Source organism: Copadichromis virginalis, linkage group LG12 (assembly GCF_057382275.1).
Source record: "Copadichromis virginalis isolate Kocher_CV1m ecotype Utaka linkage group LG12, C_Virginalis_male_GT1.1, whole genome shotgun sequence".
NCBI classification, from domain to species: domain Eukaryota; kingdom Metazoa; phylum Chordata; class Actinopteri; order Cichliformes; family Cichlidae; genus Copadichromis; species Copadichromis virginalis.
Window position 1 is genome coordinate 35,185,403 of NC_140629.1, and position 20,519 is coordinate 35,205,921.

At 41.0% G+C, this 20,519-nt stretch overlaps 1 protein-coding gene across 3 annotated transcripts in view; it reads left to right on the forward strand.

Moving 5' to 3' along the window:
* ddr2l (discoidin domain receptor family, member 2, like) overlaps positions 1-20,519 on the forward strand; it is a 38,134-nt gene extending 17,615 nt beyond the window's left edge. Inside the window, exons 2-20 of one of the 3 annotated variants that reach the window (XM_085476279.1) lie at positions 4,298-4,396; positions 4,575-4,677; positions 4,944-5,013; positions 6,099-6,251; positions 8,443-8,590; positions 8,953-9,058; positions 9,138-9,318; positions 10,308-10,548; positions 10,633-10,710; positions 10,947-11,089; positions 11,579-11,690; positions 11,840-11,956; positions 12,515-12,589; positions 13,011-13,255; positions 13,340-13,467; positions 13,965-14,162; positions 14,289-14,523; positions 15,911-16,060; positions 16,335-20,519. In XM_085476279.1, the coding sequence (XP_085332405.1) occupies positions 4,336-4,396; positions 4,575-4,677; positions 4,944-5,013; positions 6,099-6,251; positions 8,443-8,590; positions 8,953-9,058; positions 9,138-9,318; positions 10,308-10,548; positions 10,633-10,710; positions 10,947-11,089; positions 11,579-11,690; positions 11,840-11,956; positions 12,515-12,589; positions 13,011-13,255; positions 13,340-13,467; positions 13,965-14,162; positions 14,289-14,523; positions 15,911-16,060; positions 16,335-16,469 (2,679 nt within the window). In that variant the 5' untranslated portion in view covers positions 4,298-4,335 and the 3' untranslated portion in view covers positions 16,470-20,519. Of the gene's footprint in view, positions 1-4,297; positions 4,397-4,574; positions 4,678-4,943; positions 5,014-6,098; positions 6,252-8,442; positions 8,591-8,952; positions 9,059-9,137; positions 9,319-10,307; positions 10,549-10,632; positions 10,711-10,946; positions 11,090-11,578; positions 11,691-11,839; positions 11,957-12,514; positions 12,590-13,010; positions 13,256-13,339; positions 13,468-13,964; positions 14,189-14,288; positions 14,524-15,910; positions 16,061-16,334 lie in introns of those variants that run through there. The other 2 variants (XM_085476280.1, XM_085476281.1) reach the window with 2 other exon arrangements.

Here is a 20,519-nt window from a genome sequence, read left to right on the forward strand (position 1 = left end):
TCTCTATGCTCCTGTTTTTTTCCCGTCTCTTTCCCCTCAAACCCCAGCGGGTCGAGACAGATGGCTGCCCCTCCCCGAGCCTCGTTCTGCCAGAGGTTTCTTCCTCTTTAAAAGGATGTTCATCCACATAGATGATTGTTGTCGGCTCTCCACTCAAATATTATTTGAAATTGAACTGAATCAAACTGAATTTATTTTTTTAAGTCTCTTATCTGTGTAAATTGCTGGACCCACATGTCTTCGTTCACTCAGGTCAGCAGACCAGATACTTTTGCTGATTCTGAAGAGAAAACTCAGACGTGACAGTTGCTTTTTCATTTGTGGCACAATTTGCCACTGCACACCAGGCAGACTTAAATCTCATTTAAAAATACACCTTTGCTCCCTAGCCTTTGTCCCATTGTGAGATACTGACTGTGATTTTAAGTCATCTTTTAATTGTGATGGTTCTTTTGTGTCTCCCTGTTGCTGCTTTAAAAGTAAAAGTGGCGAAAGTATTTTATAGATAGTGAATGTGGTTTGGTATGAATTGAACAGATCATGACATTGAAAGCAGGATGCAGATCTGCATCAACTGTGGACATGCTAGAGCGATTTAGATGAGATTTGCCAATTGGATCCATAGAGCAGTATCAGTAAAGCGATCGGGTAATGTAGGCTGATCCCAGCTGATCTGCTGCGATTTTCTGGACTTTGTAGCCTGCTTGAGCTAACCCTAAACTTGATTTATGCTGCTCTCAGCAGCAGAGAAGTTTGAAAAAAACACAAAAGGCCCTTTGCCAAGTCCACAATTGACCCATTTACTGTATCGCTCTCATGTTGCACACTCATCTAGAACAGTGGTCTAAAGCGAACACAGACCTTTAAAGTAGTTCAGATCTAAACAAAGACGTGGATGATGCATAGACACTGACAAACAATCTCCTGTGTTGTTTAGAGAGCAGGACCTAGTTACATAATGTGCACACTTTGGTAAGGCATGTAATTGCAAGGCTTGATGCCCCAAAGTTGTTTTACGGCGATTTAATTTCCAGAAATCTGGTTTATTTATAGCAAGCCTGAAAAAACTAAATGGTCTGTTTGTCATGGTGGCTCGAGAGGTCAAGAAATACTCCAGGAAGTTATTTATAATTTGCTTATAATGAAGCAGAATTTTTTTCATCACTTATTTGTTACAAAAACAGTTCAGTATCAGTCTTCATTAGATTCTTCCAAGGGTTACTTTTTTGTTTCTCTTTGACTTCTCTTTGTCTCTTTTACTGTCTTTTTCTCTCTGTTATTTTCTCTCCCCCCCTCTCTCTCACTCTCTTGTCATGTGATTTTGCTGTAGAGATGAGCAACAGAGCAGGAATCTGAGGTTCAGCCAACGCATTACATAAAGCTCCCTCCTTCTCCCCCAGTCGTTGCTAGAAAACAAACGTGAACCACTTCTTCTTCAGCTCGGCTAAAGTGAATGAACTCACTTCCTGAAGGCAGAGCAGGGAGTTTTTCATTAGGGAAAAAAAGAGAGAGAGAGAGAGGGAGAACGATTGTTTCAGGAACAGACTGGATTCTCTGGTATTTAAGAACAGTCAGTATGTGCAGAAAAACATGCAAGTCTGTCTGAAGCGGGCTGCAATCAGCTGCTGCAGCCTGTTGTGTCTACAGACCGAAACATTCACATCCATGTCAAGATGGCAAGGCTTCCCGTCTTTAACTCCTGTTAGCGCTGGGCTGGATGTTTGCCACAAGGACAGACAGCAAAGGTTTTGATTCATGGTCACTTTCAGATTTTGCCTGTTGAAGTCATCACGACATAAACTGGACGCATCAGACGTGATTCTTCTTTGTGTTTTTCATTTCATTGTAGAGCAGAGGGTCTTGAATCTGAAGCTCCCTGTGGCTTTGACAAAAAAAGGAGAAACTAAACTTAACTACAGTAACTTTTCTATATTTTATAAGTGAGGTCTGGTACCAGAACTGTGCTGCAACCCCATCAAGAGAAGTTTGTGTCTCCCCCTGGTCTCAAGTCAGACAGAGCCACTGTGATTGTTCTGCAGATGGAGTTTACTTTCTTTTTTACTTTTAACCTCCTAAGACCTGAACTCTTTCATGGCATGCATTTTCAGTTTCTCTTGGGACCTGATGAATGTAAAAACAAAGAATTACGAGATTTTTTTTTTTCTTTTTACCTGATTTTTGTTTCTGAGAGAAATTAGACTGACATATGAGGACATTCGCTTTACATTTCGATAGAACAGTGGCAGTATAGTGTCCTCGGAAGTGGATATCAGGCCCTTGTAGAGCAAAATTTAGTATTTTGGTCTAGACCAGCGGTCCCCAACCCCCTGCCCACGGACCGGTACCAGTCCGTGAGTTGTTTGGTACTGGGCCCGCGAGTTCAGGCACAGGTGTAAAATTTAGGGTTTTTATTGGTTTTTAGTGTTCTTTTTTAATTGTTTTTATAGTTAACTCTGTTTCCCTGGGTCTTTTCCTGTGTGTTATGAATTAATCTTCTTTATTGGTACCAGTACTGGTTTTATTTTGCTGTATTTATCTGCGACACCTTAAAGGCCGGTGTGTGAAAATAGTGTCGGACATAAACTGGTCCGTGGTGCACCTTTACTGGGTTAGCATCAGGGTCAAATTCCGCTCTGATCCCAAAAGAGTTTAAAAAACCTGGAAGTTCGTGTTTGACTTTAACGCTGTCCTCTCTCTCTTTGCTTCTCCCTTCCACCCATTGTTGTCCTCCCCACCTTGCTCACCTCCCTCCCTCCTCCTCCTCTCTTTGTGTTTCTCTCCTTTTCTTCATTTTCTTATCGGCCCTCGGCCTCAAACCGCTGTCTGCGTTCTTTCTTCCTCTCTTTGTCTTTTTTCCTGTCTATTTTCTTTTTCTGTCCTCCTGTCTCTCTATCACCCCGTCTTTCTCGCCTGCCCAGCTGTTCTGACCCCGAGAACTTTACACAGAGTGAATGTAGAGAACAAGACAATACGAGTAGACAGCGGTTGTAGTTTTTCTATATGTGTCTATGTATTTATGCTTGAAATGCTTTGTGTGCAACAATAGGGGTGTGTTCGTGTGCGTGTGTATGTATGTGTGTGTTCTTTAGTGTTGCGTAACCTCTGTGAGTGGGATGCTGTTTGCGTCCAGTGTTTATAAACTACTCCGCTCCAACAGCAATAACGTTGCGAAATCAAACACACACACACACACACACACACACACACACACACACACGCAGTCCTCTCGTAAATGACGGTAGGAGTCATTCAGACTCCTCCTCGTCCATCCATCCTGCTGCAGTTGTGTAAAACAGTGACCGCTGGAGACAGTCGACTTCCTACAGCGAAAACAAAGATTTTCTTTGTTTTGTTTGGAGGAAATTGCAGTTTTCAATGTTTTAATGTCAGATAATTAGTTAAATTACTCTTAATGTGCACAATGGAACACCTAAATCTCCAGAGTTCTGCTTGAATGAGGGATTCACGTCTATTCAAGCCTCAAATGAGGGATATGATAGCTGAAAGACTCTTTAGATTTTATAGTAAACCGTAGAATGATTCTTTAAACGTAGATAAATTAGAAACAGATGAAAATATGTTGCTGGATAAAATGGGATTAGAGGGAATAAATCATTTTAAGGAGGGAATAAGGATAGGAGCAGCAAAAATCAACAAAAGTAGAATTCTTCAAATATTCATCATCACACAGGAGACGTAAAAAATTCGTTCATGTACTATGATTGTCAACTGTGGGTGACGATGGCGGGCAAAATCAAAGACTTAAACATCTATTCTAGTTATGTGTTTATAGGACCTTTTTTATTTTACAATGGCAGTAATGGTCTTTGCATATGTGCAAATTGGCATGTCAACTTAAAGACAAAATAATGCTGTATTTTATGGGTCAGTTTACTGAAACTTTCCTCATAATTTTCCTAAAAACATGCAAAAATTGCAAAGATATTTCCCAAAAGAAGTCAACGTGGTGCTGCAGTGGTTAGCGCTTTTCCTGTTTTGGAATGAGTTCTTTACACGCACTCTTGGCTTCCTCCCACTGTCAAAAGACATCCTCGTTAGGTTAGCTGGGTATTCTTAATTGGCTATAGGTGTAAATGGTTGTCTGTCTCGATGTGATTGGCGGCCTGTCCGGGGAATAAGCTCCAGCCCGACTACAACCCTGAATTGGATAAAATGAAGAAAATAGAGGGATGGGTTTCCAAAAAAATGTTTACTGTAACACTTTATTCCCTTGTTGTCTGAGCCGTCATTCGCTGTCAGCTGCAGATGTTCATGTTGTTTTTTCTGTGTCTCGCAGAGATGTAGCGTGTGTGTTGGTGTGATCGGCGGACCATCATGCACCTCTTCTTGCTGCTGATCCTTCAAGCTACAGCAGCCATCGGACAGATTGATCCCGGTACACAGGCACACACACACAAACCCCACTTTACCCCATCTTGATTTTAAATCTAAATCAGTCCTCTGCAATGAGCCAATTTAAACAGTTACAACTCAATAAAATGTTTCATTTGTAAAGGTCTAAAATCCGTCCTTGCAAAACACATAAAAATAAAATTGTGAATGTGTTTTTCCAGCACACTGTCGCTACCCCTTGGGCATGGAGGATCGACGGATCAAAGATGATGCGCTCAAAGCATCCAGCCAATGGCACGAAACAACAGGACCACAGTACGCCAGGTAGGTGTGGCTTAAAGGTTAAGTCGACTGGTTTTAAAAAAGTGTCTTTTATTGTTTTTAACTCTTGAATAAAGAAAAAAAGAAAAACCTGAAATGGAATTGTGCGATACAAAAATTGATTAAATATGCTTTAGAATGAAGTCAAATAAAAATTAGAAGATTTTAGAACTCCATCTTTTGGTTAAACTTGTGCAAGTGTGGTTTATGTGTGTGTGTGTGTGTGTGTGTGTGTGTGTGTGTGTGTGTGTGTGTGTGTGTGTGTGCAGGTTGAATCGTGAGGAGGGAGACGGCGCCTGGTGTCCTGCAGCGCTGCCATCAGTCAGTCAGTACCTCGAGGTTTGTGTCTGAAGCGTGCTCAGTCATGTCCGGGTACCTGCATTTGTTATGTGGCGAAGTTCTACTCCATAAGTAAGAAGGTGTCGTGCATGCAGGAGAAAGTGGCGCTGCGCAGTCAGTGTAACATGAGAACGGGTGAAAAGATCACAGTGGATCAGAATCTGAGGTTTCAGAGTGTAACACAATATTTAAGTGCTTTGCAAAGCAGCTAAATTCAGTACATTCTGATTTAAAGGTGAAGTCTGTGTGTGGTCTACAAAGTTATTCTTTGGATAAATCTAGAAGCTCATGTGTTACCCAGAGAAGGCTGTTATTACAAACTGGCATATAAACCTAAATCTGTGTATAACAGCTGACTTGTGGGACGAGTGGAAGACAAAGAAATACTTACCTTCAGAACTGAGCGATCTTTTAATAAAGTTGGTGGTATCGATACTGCGCCACATGTGTGAATGCTGCAGTGTGAAGCTGTAGGTATTTAAATATCAAAGGAGAGAATCTGAGTCACAGTCATCTGTGGACATCAAAGACTGTATGGAAAATCCTCAGTTTCACATGATATTTATGCGATTCAGACATTCTTACACTTCACATCTGTTTAAGTCGCTTTAATATCTGTATATTGACATACGTTTAATATGTTAAAATGAGGAAAGTAATTAAAAAAATCTAAAACCTGAAAATAATTTTGTGATGTTGCAGAGGTTTTTGTGTGCACACTGTTGAGTAAAGGCACACAGAGCATCTTTAGTTTTTACAGTTTTCTTTATGGGCCGATTTCTGTAGAAATGCAACAAAAATCCTGAGACGCTGCAAACACTCAGCTCACGATAAAAACCAACTTTGAAGCCTGTTATAGATCTCTGACTTAAATGCATCTCGTATTTGGAAGCTGCATGCCTCTTGACATTAAAATTGCAGGATTAACAACCAGATGTGTGGACGGCTTGCCTCTATACTTTTGGGGTGAACCATTTTCCCACGTTAATGATACAATATTATCTTTAAATGCAGCCTTTAGTTTTTAGGTTACTCGCATGTTACAAGATTTGACCGAAAGCCTTTTGCTGGAATTTTCTTTTTAGGTGGATCTCGGCAGACTCACCTTTCTGACGGTTATTGGTACTCAGGGACGATATATCAGGAACTCTGGGAATGAGTTTGCCCGAGAGTATCGCGTAAACTACAGCAGGGACGGCAAGCTGTGGAAGTCCTGGAGGAATCGGCAGGGGAACGAGGTGAGTGACCCAAATATCTTACAAAAAGGACTTAATGAGAGGAGAGAGGAAACAGACTGAAAAATGGGACATGAGAAGGGTCTGAGCCGAAGGAAGAATAGGAGGAAATACGTGAGGACTGATGGAGGGAAGACTGGAGAAAGAGGAAGAAAAAAGAAACGAACAGGATTTTTTTCCTCTCGTTTTTCACTCTAAGCTGCTTCTGGTCATTCATATTCATATCAGAGGAAATTACATTTACACGCCAGCTTCCTGTTGGCATTCGAGATCCCCGCAGCTACGCAACACTGTTAGAACAATTTAAAACACCAGAATCATGTTTTTGATCTGAGGCTCCTCCCTCACATTCACATGGGGAACTTCCCAGAGTCTGTGCAGATTTCTGGTTATTTTGTGCCCAGCAGCACAAAGATTCACATTCCAAATTTCTTTTTTTCACTTTAGGAAATGAAGCCCGGAAACATCCGCTGAGGAGTAACTGATGCATGCCGTCAGCAGAAACTCTCAAGCTTGTCTTCTTTGCTTTGAATGTTCGGCTGCTTATTTCTACACGTGCAGTTGTGCAGGGGCACTGTGTGAGAGAAGTGAATATTAAAAAATATATATATTATTTTCTTGAGAACATAAATTTGGCATCATCCTCACCGTCCTTTTGCATCTATTTGTGATTATTTTTGTGGTTTTTGTCACTTTGTTCGATAATTCTGCTCATTTAGGGTGTGTTTGCGTTTTGTATTTGTTTAGCATAGCTTTTCTTGTCTTTTTAAAGAGATTTTCCTGCATCATTATAATAATGTTGGTCCAGGATCTACGTTGCAACTGACCAATCAGCTTTCAGTTTGCACTGGCCAAGAAGTTAGTTAATTATTTTAAAAGTATCACTAGCAAACTTACATGAGCAAACTAAATTTGGCTAACAGAAGCTAACTTGATAATATTTTTATTCGATTGTATAGATTAATAAAGAAAACAGAGCGTTTCTTATAAACATAGCCTTTTTTTTCTTTTTTACCCCATAATACAAAGCTGTGACATCACAACAATGTGACTGGTCACTTTCAATGTTGATCCTGGACACACATTGTTATGATGATGCAGAAAAAACACCAACACAGGGATATCAGATGCACCAATCGTTGGTCGCTGCCCCTCCCTGATCTTGATTTTGTCGGTGGTCTCTATTGCCAAGCGCTGCTCATAGCAGGTTGTTTGCTCACTGGGGCTCTCTCTCTAATATTGCAGCATATTTAACTCCCTATTGTCAGGCACAAATTTTCCTCTAAACACCATCACAGTGGATTTTAATCAAGCAATCAAAATGTGACTGAAATGCACACCTTCTGGTCTAAATCAAGGGATTTAACAAAAGTAACACAAAACCTATAAAAGTGGCTAGATAGCAACATTTCTATCTCTTTAATTAGCCCATTCTCACTCCCAATGCCTAATATACCGACGATTTGTCAAATCCTGAGGTGTTCCATGGGAATGTGAAAGGTGACCTTCTGCGTTCCTATGCTACGCGCTGGATTGTGGATGAAATCGAATAGAATGAAGCTCCCACGGTAAGACATGTTCCAGCCGTGTATTCCAGCCCTAACCCTAACCTTATCCCTAATCGTAACCGACACCTTAATCGTGTTAAATAGTGTTTTCCAAAGCAATTTAAGTAAAATAAACGTACATGTGTGGATTCGTTCCAACGGTTCTCATTTTCCGAACTCGTAATATAGCGTTGGGTGGCTGAAATCGTAATATACCGACTATTTGTCACCTAGCATAAAATGTTACACTTTGGGAGTGGGAACGTGTTGCTTTAATAGCTTTATTGTTTGTTTGTTTTTCAGCCTAAAAAAAATCCCTCCTTCACTTGCACCAATGTCTCTTTGGGAGGTCCAATGCACACCTTCCAAACACAAGTTCAGCACTTGGAATCAACTCCAGATCTCTTGTCTGGTTCATTTGTCACTGAATAATGAGGGCACAGGTCTCACCTGGCCAGGACACTGTTTGTCAAGCAATTCTCTGAAAATCAATGGACTGTATAAAGATGGCTATAAAGTCAAAACATGTCACATGACAACTTGTAACAACACTATTAACCTACTGATTGAACAGATGTTCCAGGGGTTTAATCTTTCTGTACTCCTGGTGTGATGGTCTTCTTTGTATCCCTGATATCTGTGTACAGATTATTGAGGGAAACAAAGACGCCTACACCTCTGTCATAAAGGACCTCCGCCCTCCGATAGTCACCCGCTACGTCCGGCTGCTCCCCGTGACCAGACTGTCCACCACCGTCTGCATGAGAGTGGAGCTGTACGGCTGTTCATGGGACGGTAGGACACATAAACACACAGTTTCCTTGTTAATGTGCGTTTTCGTCAGCTCAACTGCCATTAGAGACTGTTTACGCTTCCTCAGAGACAAGTAAACCTCTTCATGTCAACAAGCTTTTAATGTCCATAAACAACTGTTTTTCATCCACAAGCAACACTTTTATTTAACAAACACTGCTGTTTATCAGATCCTTATATCGAGCAAAAACAGGAATTTGAATGATGTGAGTGCGATCCTCACACTGTTGTCATGAAGGTTGAAAGTTTGCTGTTCTGAGTGCAGCTGTGGGATCTTATTGTGGTGAGATAACAGTGAAATGGGATGAATTGCACCTTTAACTTTCCACTCCTCCTGGTTTCAGATGGGCTGATATCCTACAGCGCTCCAGAGGGTCAGCGGATGCAACCGCCGGGTTATCCCATCGCCAACCTCAATGACTCCACATATGATGGAGTACACGAAAGGGGGTGGGTCTCTCTTTGCTGCACTCGTACATACATCACATATCAGCGTTTCCTGTTTACTGACTGCTTTGTCATCCGATAGGAAGCTTTTCGGCGGCCTGGGTCAGCTGACGGACGGCGTGATCGGCCAAGATGACTTCACACGGACCCACGAGTACAGCGTGTGGCCTGGCTACGACTACCTGGGCTGGAAAAACGACTCGCTGGAATACGTGGAGATGGAGTTCGTGTTCGACAGGCAGAGAAACTTCACCTCGATGAAGGTTTTTCATTTTTGCTTCCTCTACCTCATCAGTACTATGAACTCACCACAAACTTTGTCATAGCAGTAGTGGTTGACAGCACTTTTACATGTGCTTTTGCAATTACCAGACTTACTCAGAGCCTAGAAATTGCCTCTGGTTCAGATCCAGTGTCGGGTTTCTCTAGTTTGCTCGGCACCATGTCAGCGTCAGCCTAGGCTGATGGCAGGGGACATGTTTAAACATCTTTGTGAGGACAGTAAATTGCATGCTACTATACTTGTGGGGGCCAGCAGTCACTTATGGGGACAAAATGCCCGTCCCCACGAGTTTGAAGGCATTTTGGAGATTCAAAATGTGGTTTTAGTGTCAGTGTTACAATTAGGTTATGGTTAGGTTTAGGCTCAGGGTTAGGCATTCATTTTTGATGGTTAAGCTTTAGGGTAAGGGTATGGTTAGGCTAGGGAAAGCATTATGTCAATGAGATGTCCTCACTAACATATGAAAACGTGTGTGTGTGTGTGTGTGTGTGTGTGTGTGTGTGTGTGTGTGTGTGTGTGTGTGTGTGTGTGTGTGTGTGTGTAAAAACGTACAAAGTAACTTAACTTTGTACGTTTTCAGGAGCATGCACAGTATTGTCGCATAATAAAAGAGATTGAAAAGTATTTTCTGCCTACCTTTATATCTGGTCAAGCTTTTTAACCAGTTGCTTACAGCTCTCCTTCATCACTGTGTAACTGATTTAACTGCAAACTTACTTTCCATCCAGCATTTGCTCTTCCTGTAATATGGAGCGCAGTCAGCAAGTGCTCCAGCAATGTTCAGTGGAGTCATGTGTTTACTTTTAAGTCACGCATCAGCAGCTGCTAGCATCTCCTCCTACTGTGCCATCATTGCCACTTTGTCTGAGTCCATTATAAATGAGCTTTAGATCCCCGTGGAACTCCCTCACGCTTTACAAACAATAGCAGATGTTCTGCTACTTACTCTTACTTTCATTCTCCATCCAGGTCCACAGCAACAACATGTTCTCCCGCGATGTGAAGATCTTCTCCTCGGTCTCCTGTTGGTTTAAGCCCCACTTTGTATGGGAGGCGGAGCCTGTGGAGTTCAGGACGGTGCTGGATGACCGGAATCCGAGTGCTCGCTACGTCACCGTGGATCTGAACCACCGCACTGCCAAATCCCTCCGCTGCCACTTTTACTTTGCTGACGTCTGGATGATGTTTAGCGAGATTTCCTTTCAGTCAGGTAACAAACACGCATGTGCAAACAAAAGTGCAGAACAGTAAAAGAAGGAAAAATAAGTGACTTCCTGTTTTTTTTGTTTTTCAGTGGATACCATATTCCTGACCCAAATGACATCTCCTCTACCCACTAAGGACACAATCACAACACCTGCACAGAAGACAGGTGTGACAATTAATTGTTTCACGTTTTAAAGTCGCCACTTCAAAACTGCGACAGATAGAGGGCGCTGTTTTGTCAGTTTGTGCTCAGGTCATTTTTTTTTCCTTTTTCTTAATTTTTGAGGACGTATATCTTTTTTAGCATTTCTGTCATACTTAGTGGAGCTACCACTAACAAATGTATTTGCAGAAACAAATGATAAAATCTTTGGTATATGGTATTCTAACCTGTCTTCTCAGCCGCTGCTCCATCAGCTAGTGCCACACCAGATGATGGGAAAACACCCATCCTTATTGGCTGCCTGGTAACCATCATCCTTTTGTTGGTCATCATCATCTTCCTCATCCTATGGTGTCAGTACGTCTGCAAGGTATTAGAGAAGGTGAGGATACAAATAAATGAATTACCTTTGTTTTTCTGAGTGGAAGTGGGGGTTTCTTAATAAAGTACCTTTATTTTGTTAACTTCCTGTCATGTCCGTTGGTGTTAAACATGCTGTAATCACTTAATCGCTTTAGGTTTTAAAAAAATGTTCCTGTAAACAGCTGCATTCTCTGCTGAAATGCAAACCATTTCCTAATAGATGTCCACCAGGAGGTCCCTGGTTCCATTTTATGGTCTTTAAGTCACCTCACACATTTGTTTTGATTTTTCAAAAAGAGGTTAAAAGCTGCAGTTTAGATCCCAAACTCACGTGGGAGATGGGAGGCATTTCTTTTTCTTTTTAGGAAATAAGATTATAGCTTATGTTTGTGGCTAAATCAGGACTATTAAGCATTAAATCAGATTAAAGAACGAATAAGAATGAACTGACTGACTCTTTACAGGCATCTGTGACCCCATGTTTTTTCTTTCTTCCATCCTAATCTAGGGTCCACGTCGGATTCTTGATGAGGAGGTGACGGTCCGGCTGTCGTCCTGCAGTGACACCATCATTTTACAGACTCCACCTGTGCCCCCGCGCTCTGGACGCGCCCCGACTGGTACTCTTCTTTTACTTGTATCGTTTAAAACATGCCTTTGTTTGCCATTATTATTCATGCAGAAAGAATTGGTGAAAGTTAAGGTGTTAAATTTCGTGTTTGTAGGAGAGATATTCTTATCCTTGACTGATTCCTGCTGTTTTCCTCAGGTCCTGTGAACACTGACCCTCACTATGAGAGAATTTTCCTGTTGGACCCTCAGTACCAGAACCCAGCGGTGCTGAGAAACAAACTTCCAGAGCTGTCACAGAGCGCAGAGGCATCTGGTAAACACCTTCAACGATGAAGTCGATGCAGGCGTTCATTTAAGAATTAGTGAAAAAGACACAAGTTGAGAAATAGCAGAAAGTCCTTTGAACGCTGCGTCATGATGTTTGTCTTTGAGTGACCGCTTCATAACCGTGTGTTTAGGCTTGTAGTAGGAATTTGTGTTAAGAATCATTGATGCCTCAGAGATGTTCCAGATCTATCCAATATGACATGATTAATCACAGCTGTAGAGGAAAAAAGGTCGAAAGCCTTTCAATAAGAGAGTCTGCTGCCTCCTGGTGGCGATGTCAGTAATTTCAAACAAACTCTACAAACTTCAAGCATCCATCAAAGTTCTGATCTTCTGTCACTCATTAACAACTCCTCAACCTGTTTCTCTCCTGTTTATTTACTTCAGAACGTGTTAAATAAGCTCTTTTTTTCTCCTTTTTCTCTCTATTTAAGTTTCCCGGATGAAGTTGAACATGCATGCTCATTCATACTTATTCTGCAGTGCTTCTCTCCTTTTTCTCTCGGCTCTCTACGCCTCTTTTCCAAGTTTCCTCTTCTTCCAGCTCTCCTCCTTGGTAATCCTCTCTATGACCTCCTCCTGCTGACTTCCTGTCATATGACATCAGGATGGCTTCGTGGTAAGAGTTGAAAGGTGTGACTTCATGCAGTTAATCAGATCACATATACTTAAGTGAAATCAAGTGAAGTTTGGAATTTTATTTTATTTTTATTTTTCAATTCTTTTCCTTCTATGAATCATCTTATGACCTCTCATGACCTACTGGAGGGGACCTAACCCTGAGAGGTTGGGATATCCTGGATTGAAAAAACTTCTGTAAAAAACAAATTCAAACTAGTAAAACTTCAGTCAGCAATTAGAATAATGGTACTAGTAAAATGATAAAGATGTACTGCTTTTACTTTAGATAGAAAACTAGAAATTACCAGTAATTTAATGTTTTTACTATAATCTTGTGCTGTTGGTACTTTTCAGTAAGCTTCACTTCATTTTTTATTTATATTAGACATTAATTAAACAAGCGCTTGTCTTTCCAACAGCATGTGGAGGTGGCTATGCTGAGCCAGACATCACCCAGTGCACGCCGCACCAGTGTTTCCATAGCAATGCGCCACACTACGCTGAGACGGACATCGTGCGGCTGCAGGGCGTCACTGGCAGCAACATGTACGCCGTCCCCGCCCTCACCGTGGACTCTCTCACCAGGAAGGACATCTCCGCTGCCGAGTTTCCTCGGCAACAGCTGATCTTCAGGGAGAAGCTGGGGGAGGGGCAGTTTGGCGAGGTGAGCTTGTGGGAGGTTTCGTGGGCTTCAAAGTTATCCTGGAAAAATCTTATTTCATCCCTATTTCATCTTCTTCCCTGGCAGGTCCACCTGTGTGAGGCGGAGGGACTCCCAGAATTTCTTGGGGAAGGCTCGCCCCTCCCTGACCGAGACGGTCACTCTGTGCTTGTGGCTGTTAAACAGCTGAGGGCCGACGCTACCAGCCAAGCCAGGTACTCTTTATGAGTGTGTATATGAATCGCGACAATGTCAAACTATATAAATTTGGAGCTGAGGTGGTTAAAGGTTCATCCCCTGGAGAGCATATATTGGTTAAAATCAGTGTATTCATTGCTTTAATGTGTTCATATGATGAAAATGTTTCACTATTTATACACTAAAAACAAAAATATAGTCCATAACTAGTCAAATGAATAACGTGCAGGACCGAAAGCTCCAAACTGCATTTCCTGGTTGACTATTTTTTGCAGAGAAAGCCCTCCTACCTACAAATGCAGACCATGTTATTTGAAGTGAGAGCAGTACTTGACTCCGTAGATGAGAATATATTAGGATAAACTGGTGTAAGAGCTTCAAGGGATGTGCAGGATCTAAGATCTGTGCATCAGGCTTCACTGTAACACTGAGAAATACATACCTGTAGTTGGTTCCTTTGAGTTGAAGAACAGATCTGGAAATGCTTCCTCTCCTTTATCTGTCCGTCGATCAGGAACGACTTCCTGAAGGAAATAAAGATTATGTCTCGTCTGAATGACCCCAACATCATCCGACTGCTGTGTGTGTGTGTGTCGTCCGACCCACTGTGCATGGTTACTGAGTACATGGAGAACGGAGACCTCAACATGTTCCTGTCGCAGCGGGAGATCGAGAGCACTCTTACACATGCCAACAACATCCCTTCAGTCAGGTTAACCATGCACACAGTTCGCACAGGTCATACATGAAAACAATCGAGCGTCAGGTTTCTAAACTATCTTGTTAGTGCACTTTTGATTCTCACCACTTTGAATCGCTTTCTGCTTCTCCACTTCAGCCTGTCTGACCTCCTCCATATGGCGGTGCAGATCTCGTCGGGGATGAAGTACTTGGCATCTCTGAACTTTGTGCACCGTGACCTGGCCACAAGAAACTGCCTGCTGGACCGCCGCCTCACCATCAAGATTGCCGACTTTGGTATGAGCCGAAACCTGTACAGCAGCGACTACTACCGTATCCAGGGCCGGGCGGTGCTGCCTATACGATGGATGGCCTGGGAGAGCATCTTGCTGGTAAGGTTTGGACGAAGGGAGTTGATTTAAGATACGATCTTTATTTTGCTCCTTTTAAACTTTACACCCCTGTCATGTGTTACTTTTTGGTGGAAGTTCTGCGGTTATTCTGCTGCTGCATTCAAAATCTTCAGATACTTGAATGAATGTTACCCTGATGATACTTTCCTCTGTATTAGAGAGCTGAGAGCTGCTGTCATATGAGATAAGCTGATACGTTTTCACAGGATTCTGTCTGTAAGCACTAATCATGATTCAGTAGCTTGAAGAACCATCTTTAAAGTCATACAGCATTTTTTTGCTGTATGACTTTATTAGTCTAATATAATTGTGGAGGAATTTTAGCCCACTGTTGTAGTTCTTAGGTCTTTTTTTTCCAAACTGGGAAAACATCTGCTGGTAAATAGGTGGTCAGATATTATTGTATGTTTTTCACATGTTCGTACAGGATATTGTATTTGTTTTAAATGTTATGCACTTGTGTGGTACATGTATTTTGACTTTTGTTGCTATGATGCCAGGTCTCTCTTGGAAATGAGATTTTTAATCTCAATGAGATTTTTTACCTGGATAAATAAAGGACTAATAAATAATAATAATGATGATACTAATAGTAAAAAAATTGCTGATTATGCTACTTAGCCTATTTTAACCCCCAATACTTCACACATACTACCAGCCAAGCCAGACTCTATGCAATGCTATAAATAGTCTTTTTCAAATGACTGGTAGTCTATAAATGTCTTTAATATTCAAAAGAAGAAGAGCTAAAAGTTCCAGAAGTTTATATAGGCTTGTAATTGTATTCAAACCCTGGGGACATTTGCCTAGATCAGTTCAGCGACTTATAAAAAACATGTACGTTCCCCTCACATCTTCTTTTTTAAAAATCAACGGCTGAAAGCAGTAAAACAGTTTTCCACAAAACAAATAACAAACTCTTTACAGTTGCTTGTCTTTAAAATTGCTAGATGCATAAATGCAAATGCAAACTGTTTCACTAAAGGAAGTTTAGCTAAGAGTTCTTCAAAAGCTTCCTGCCCTCCAGAGGAAGCACCAGTAGCGGTTTGCACACTAAAACAATGAAACATCTTTTTTGCTGCAGTGTTTTCTTTCAATAACTTTCCTGTTCTGCATTATGAATGTGGTTGCATAAGTTTAATGTCTTTTGCAGCTGTAAAGTTAAGCGAAAAAACAATGGATCCAAGCGGACCCAAACCAGGTCTAAAGCAGAAGCTTTTACGTTTTTATCGTATCGTATTTTTTTGTAAGTCTCACAAAGTATCGCAATCAACATTTCATCAGCAGCTGTCTTCAGAGAGTCACTGAAAATAATAGTATTTTAAAGTTGGAGTGTTAAACTTTCAGATGTGATTTTTCTCCTCAGGGTAAATTCACCACAGCCAGTGACGTGTGGGCCTTTGGAGTCACCCTGTGGGAGATCTTCACTCTGTGTAAGGAGCAGCCCTACAGCCTGCTGTCTGATGAACAGGTCATAGAGAACACTGGCGAGTTCTTCAGGAACCAGGGCAGACAGGTGAGGCGAAACACAGGACAGAGTCACAGATTATTACCTTCTGTCACTGGATTAAATCATTTTGCCCACCTGAGAGTAAAACTGCAAACATTTAATTTAATTGCAACTGGATCCAAGACAGCTCATAGCAGTCTTTACAAACCTGGAAATCAGGACCCTTGTAAGTGCCTGCAGGATAAATTTGAGGGGCTACTAAACCTAAACCAACATTTGTCTTTTTTAACAAATCACTGGACTCTGTCATCACTCTTAATTCTCCCGTGTCCCTCACTAGATCTTCCTCTATGCCCCTCCACTCTGCCCACCTTCTCTCTTTGAGCTGATGATGCGTTGCTGGAGTCGCGATATCCCTGACCGACCCACCTTCGAGGGACTTTACCAAGCCCTGAAGCCCCACGTCAACCAGTGAGTCAAGGCTGCTGGGATCTGCTGGTTGGGATTTCCGTGGCGGTGGGACTCTTATAAGAAGACAGACTGACACAAAAGCACAGAGGACTGGAATTACAGTGCAGAGGGATTGTTGGTTTGCTTCACGGCACTAGCGACTCCCTTTTCTGAAAGACCAGGTGATGATGGAGGGAGACGTGACTAGTCAGCTCAGAGGAGAAAATATGGCAAGCTTCAGACCTTTTGGTCCATAGTGAACAAACCATTGGCAGTTTCATAGCTTCTTCTGTTTTTTTACAGCCGCTTTACCCCAAGCCTTTTGACTTGTTTGTGCCAAAAGTTGCCTTAAACCATTTGTTTCCTTCTCTTTGACTTTTAGAGATTACAAAAAACTGGATAGTCCTTGTAGTTTCTCCTTTCCCTGTGGGTTTTTATTATTATTATCATTATTATTATTATTATTGTTATTATTATTATTGTAAAGCACTGTGTCTGTGTCTCTCAGTTATTCATGTTCATATATTAATCCACACTGGAGCTAGGGCTATAGGGTCAGATTTTAGTGTAGGATTTTATTTTTTAGATTTATTCTATTTTAAAATTTTGTTGTTTTGTGGAGTTTCACAATCGTTGGTCTTTTTTTTTTGTGGATATGAATGTTGGTCAGCTGAGGTTCACGTCGCGGTGCCAAGAAGCTGAAGAAACCTGTGTGGCTCACAGACTGAAAATCAGTCGGTGGGTATCTGTGGGAAATTCTGAAAAAAAAGAACTTAAAGCCACATGAGAAAAAAACTGAATCATGCCACTTTTGTTCCCTAAGAGACAAAAAAAATGTTGAAATGCAGTTTTAAAATAAAAACAGAATTGTAAGCATCTTTGTGAAGATGGGCATGATGGTCAAAATTTATTTTGATTTTATTCAAAGTGCTTTGCATATGTAGCAAAATCGGTACCAGAGGGAAAGGTCATGGACGCCTGACCCTCAGATGCTGGTCACAGGGAGATTAACCAAGTGTCGAATACCAAGGTGTCATTTAACCTGTCGGTGTTTGTCTTTGGGGACCTGCAAAATATACATTTTGTGGATAAAAAAATCAAAAAGCATATCTGATTTAAACGTGGGCACCACGTGGTCAGAGTTTAGTGCACACCAGCATGCAAAACATTAAAAAAGCAGGATTTTCACTCAGCACTTGGTTTGTCCTCTCAAAATGAAATTCAGGTTCATTGGTCACACACGTCAGTGACACACAAATGCAAATCTGATAGTTATGAGCCCTGCTTAGGCAGCCCATCTCTGTGGGGAGATTTAAAACAGGTATCCTTTTTGATTTTTGATGGGCATTGTGGAACTTTATGAATGCACCTTGCATATCTCCTTATTTGAACTCACAAAGCTGAAGGTGTTAAGCTCTTCTCTGGCTTCATGTAGTCGGTTTTATTCACAGAAATAAACTGCAGTAATACTTACTGCATTGCTGCACATGTAGATGTCTCACCATTTGATATGTCTAGTCTTCTGTAGTCTGAATTTGCTAGGATTTGAACTCCAGACAAGGCATTTTGTCTTGACTTAATGTACCATCTACATTTGGGGCTGTGAGTTCCCAAACTACTGCGTTACAACAAGGTTCACTGATGAGTGAAAGCTGATAGACTGTGGGCAAATGGAGGCCTTACACCAAGGCTGGATTTCCAACTAGGCAAAGCAGGAAACTGGGAAAAAGCCATTTGTCTGTCACCACTGGTTGTTGCTAAAAAATGTTTTAAGTGCTTCCAACACTGAGCAGGTATTTAACCGAAGAGCGCCCTGCAATCATAGTTCATTTTCTGACCCTGTGTAGTGGAATAACCCTGTGGCAGATTGTACCATTTTAGTTTAGTTTGTCCGTAGCGGAGCCTGTTCCTGAAGTTATATTTAATCAAATGTAGGTGTAAAGACTAATGTTTCAGCTCAGAGGATCTGATTACACGGTTCATATTCAAAGGCACGCTGGTCAGGAGATCAGTGTTAGCTATCAGTGTATGTTTTACATGGGGGCCACTTAACAGGTTCATGCATCAGAGAAGTCACTGCATCCAATCACTGCAGCACCTTTACTGAAAAAACCATAAAGATTTTTATGTTTAAAAAGCAATGCATTCATTCTGACTTTGTTTTGCATAGCATTCAGATGAGTCTTGTTTACAGAACTAATGCTGGATCGATGCAGACTGTAGACTGGATTTATTGTTCTTCTGTCAGGATGTCTTAGGAGTAATAAACTTTTAACAAAAAAAACCCAAAACAATAAATGTTTCATGTCCAAATGTTTCACGATGATTTCAGCTTCAGCCAAAACTGACAAACGATACGAGCGTTGGAATTTTCATGATTCTGTCTCATCTTCAAAGTGTTGGCATTAACTTTAATCCAAGTATCAGTCCTCACCTTCCTTCTTGCAAGATTAAAAATGTATAACCGATAAGGAAGTTCATGTCGACAGTGCAACGATTTAAGCGAGCAGTTACAGATATAAGGCCATACAGATTCATATAGATAGGTGACCATAGCCAGTGAGTATTTTGCACAACCTGACAAGGGAGGGATGGATCTGACTATGAAACTGAGGGATGGGTCGTAAGGAAGGCCCGTTTGCATAAGCAAAGCATACCCTGCTTTAAGTCCAGTTAACTCTAAATGAACTGTAGTTTACAAAATAAAATTTGTGCTGAATTAGGTCAGACTAGAAACTATTGAATAAGACTATAAACTACCTGGGAAAGTCTTTACTTCACAAATGAAGTTAGCTGAAGAGAGATTCTCATAGACTTCTGTACAATCAGACTTTTTGCCACTAATGGAGTTTCCTCTGGGAAATGGGAGGTTTGAGGTACTTTTGTGTTCTGTGCCTCATTTTTCAGACACAGAGACTCTTTCTGTCTTTTCTACAGTCTGTGGATGGTAGCGGACGGTGCAGCCTTTTGACTAACTAACTCAAGTGATGCTGATAGTGGCTATCATGTTAGTAGTAGCAAGAGCCGCTTTGCCCCCATGCTTCCTGCACCATTCATTTTAACATGACTCAAACTTCTGATGTGTCTGTTTTCAGAGTTCTTGTCTAATGTATAAAGGTGGTAAAGCATAATTTAATGTCTTTTTTTTTTTTTACTGTTTAGGTCACTCAGTTAATGTCAGTGTGTATTATTTGTATGCAGTACACATTTGCAGTATTTTAAATCCTCCCTGAGAACAAATCGTATAAAATTAAAAATGGCGCGAACGGAGAAAGACCAAACATGTAGATTTTTGAGTACATTTTTCTGTGTTTTGTTGTTGTTGCAGTAGTGTTTTGTTATCTGTACTGTATCTTACATTTCTTTCAGCGTGTTTGTGCGAGTGTTTAAGAGAAAGTGAGATACTGAGTGAGTCTTTTCAACATTCCCTTGAGCACTGGGAGCTAGTTGAGGTTAAAGTGGTTAACTGGATTTGCTCGGTTGTGCCAAATTATGTTAACTAAGCAAAAGAGGGAGTTGGGTTTTGTTGTTGTTGTTGTTGTTGTTTTCAAGGCAAGAGGAAAGATGGACAGAAGGAAACCACTAAACTCAATCTCCCAGAGTCCTTTGCTACAGTGAGCCTGTGTATTTTGTTTTGGTTCCATTTGAGAAATCTTTTAGTTTGATAGTGTACAGTATAATTGGTCTATAATATCTCAGTGTGTGAATGCAGATTAGGTGTGGTAATTTTTATTAATAATTAATTGTCTATCTGAATTTATAGCTATTTCTGTTTGTTTTCCCTTTTTTTTTTTTTTTTTTTTTACACAGGAATTCAGCATTTATGGACATTTTTCTGAACAAGATGTTCTGTTTTGTTTCCCTGTTGTGTTCACAGTAATTTCTCATCCACACTGTTTAATCTTTGCTCCCATCTTCAGTATGTTTCAGACACATATTGTACATAGGCTAGTAGCTGTTTATATTAATATATAGGGAGGAGGAAGCTTGGTGTTCTCTGGTCCCAAGTGGTTTTCACTCTGTACTTTATCTCACTTTGGTTTGTTTTCCTATAATAAACAGTAAATGTGTCAAA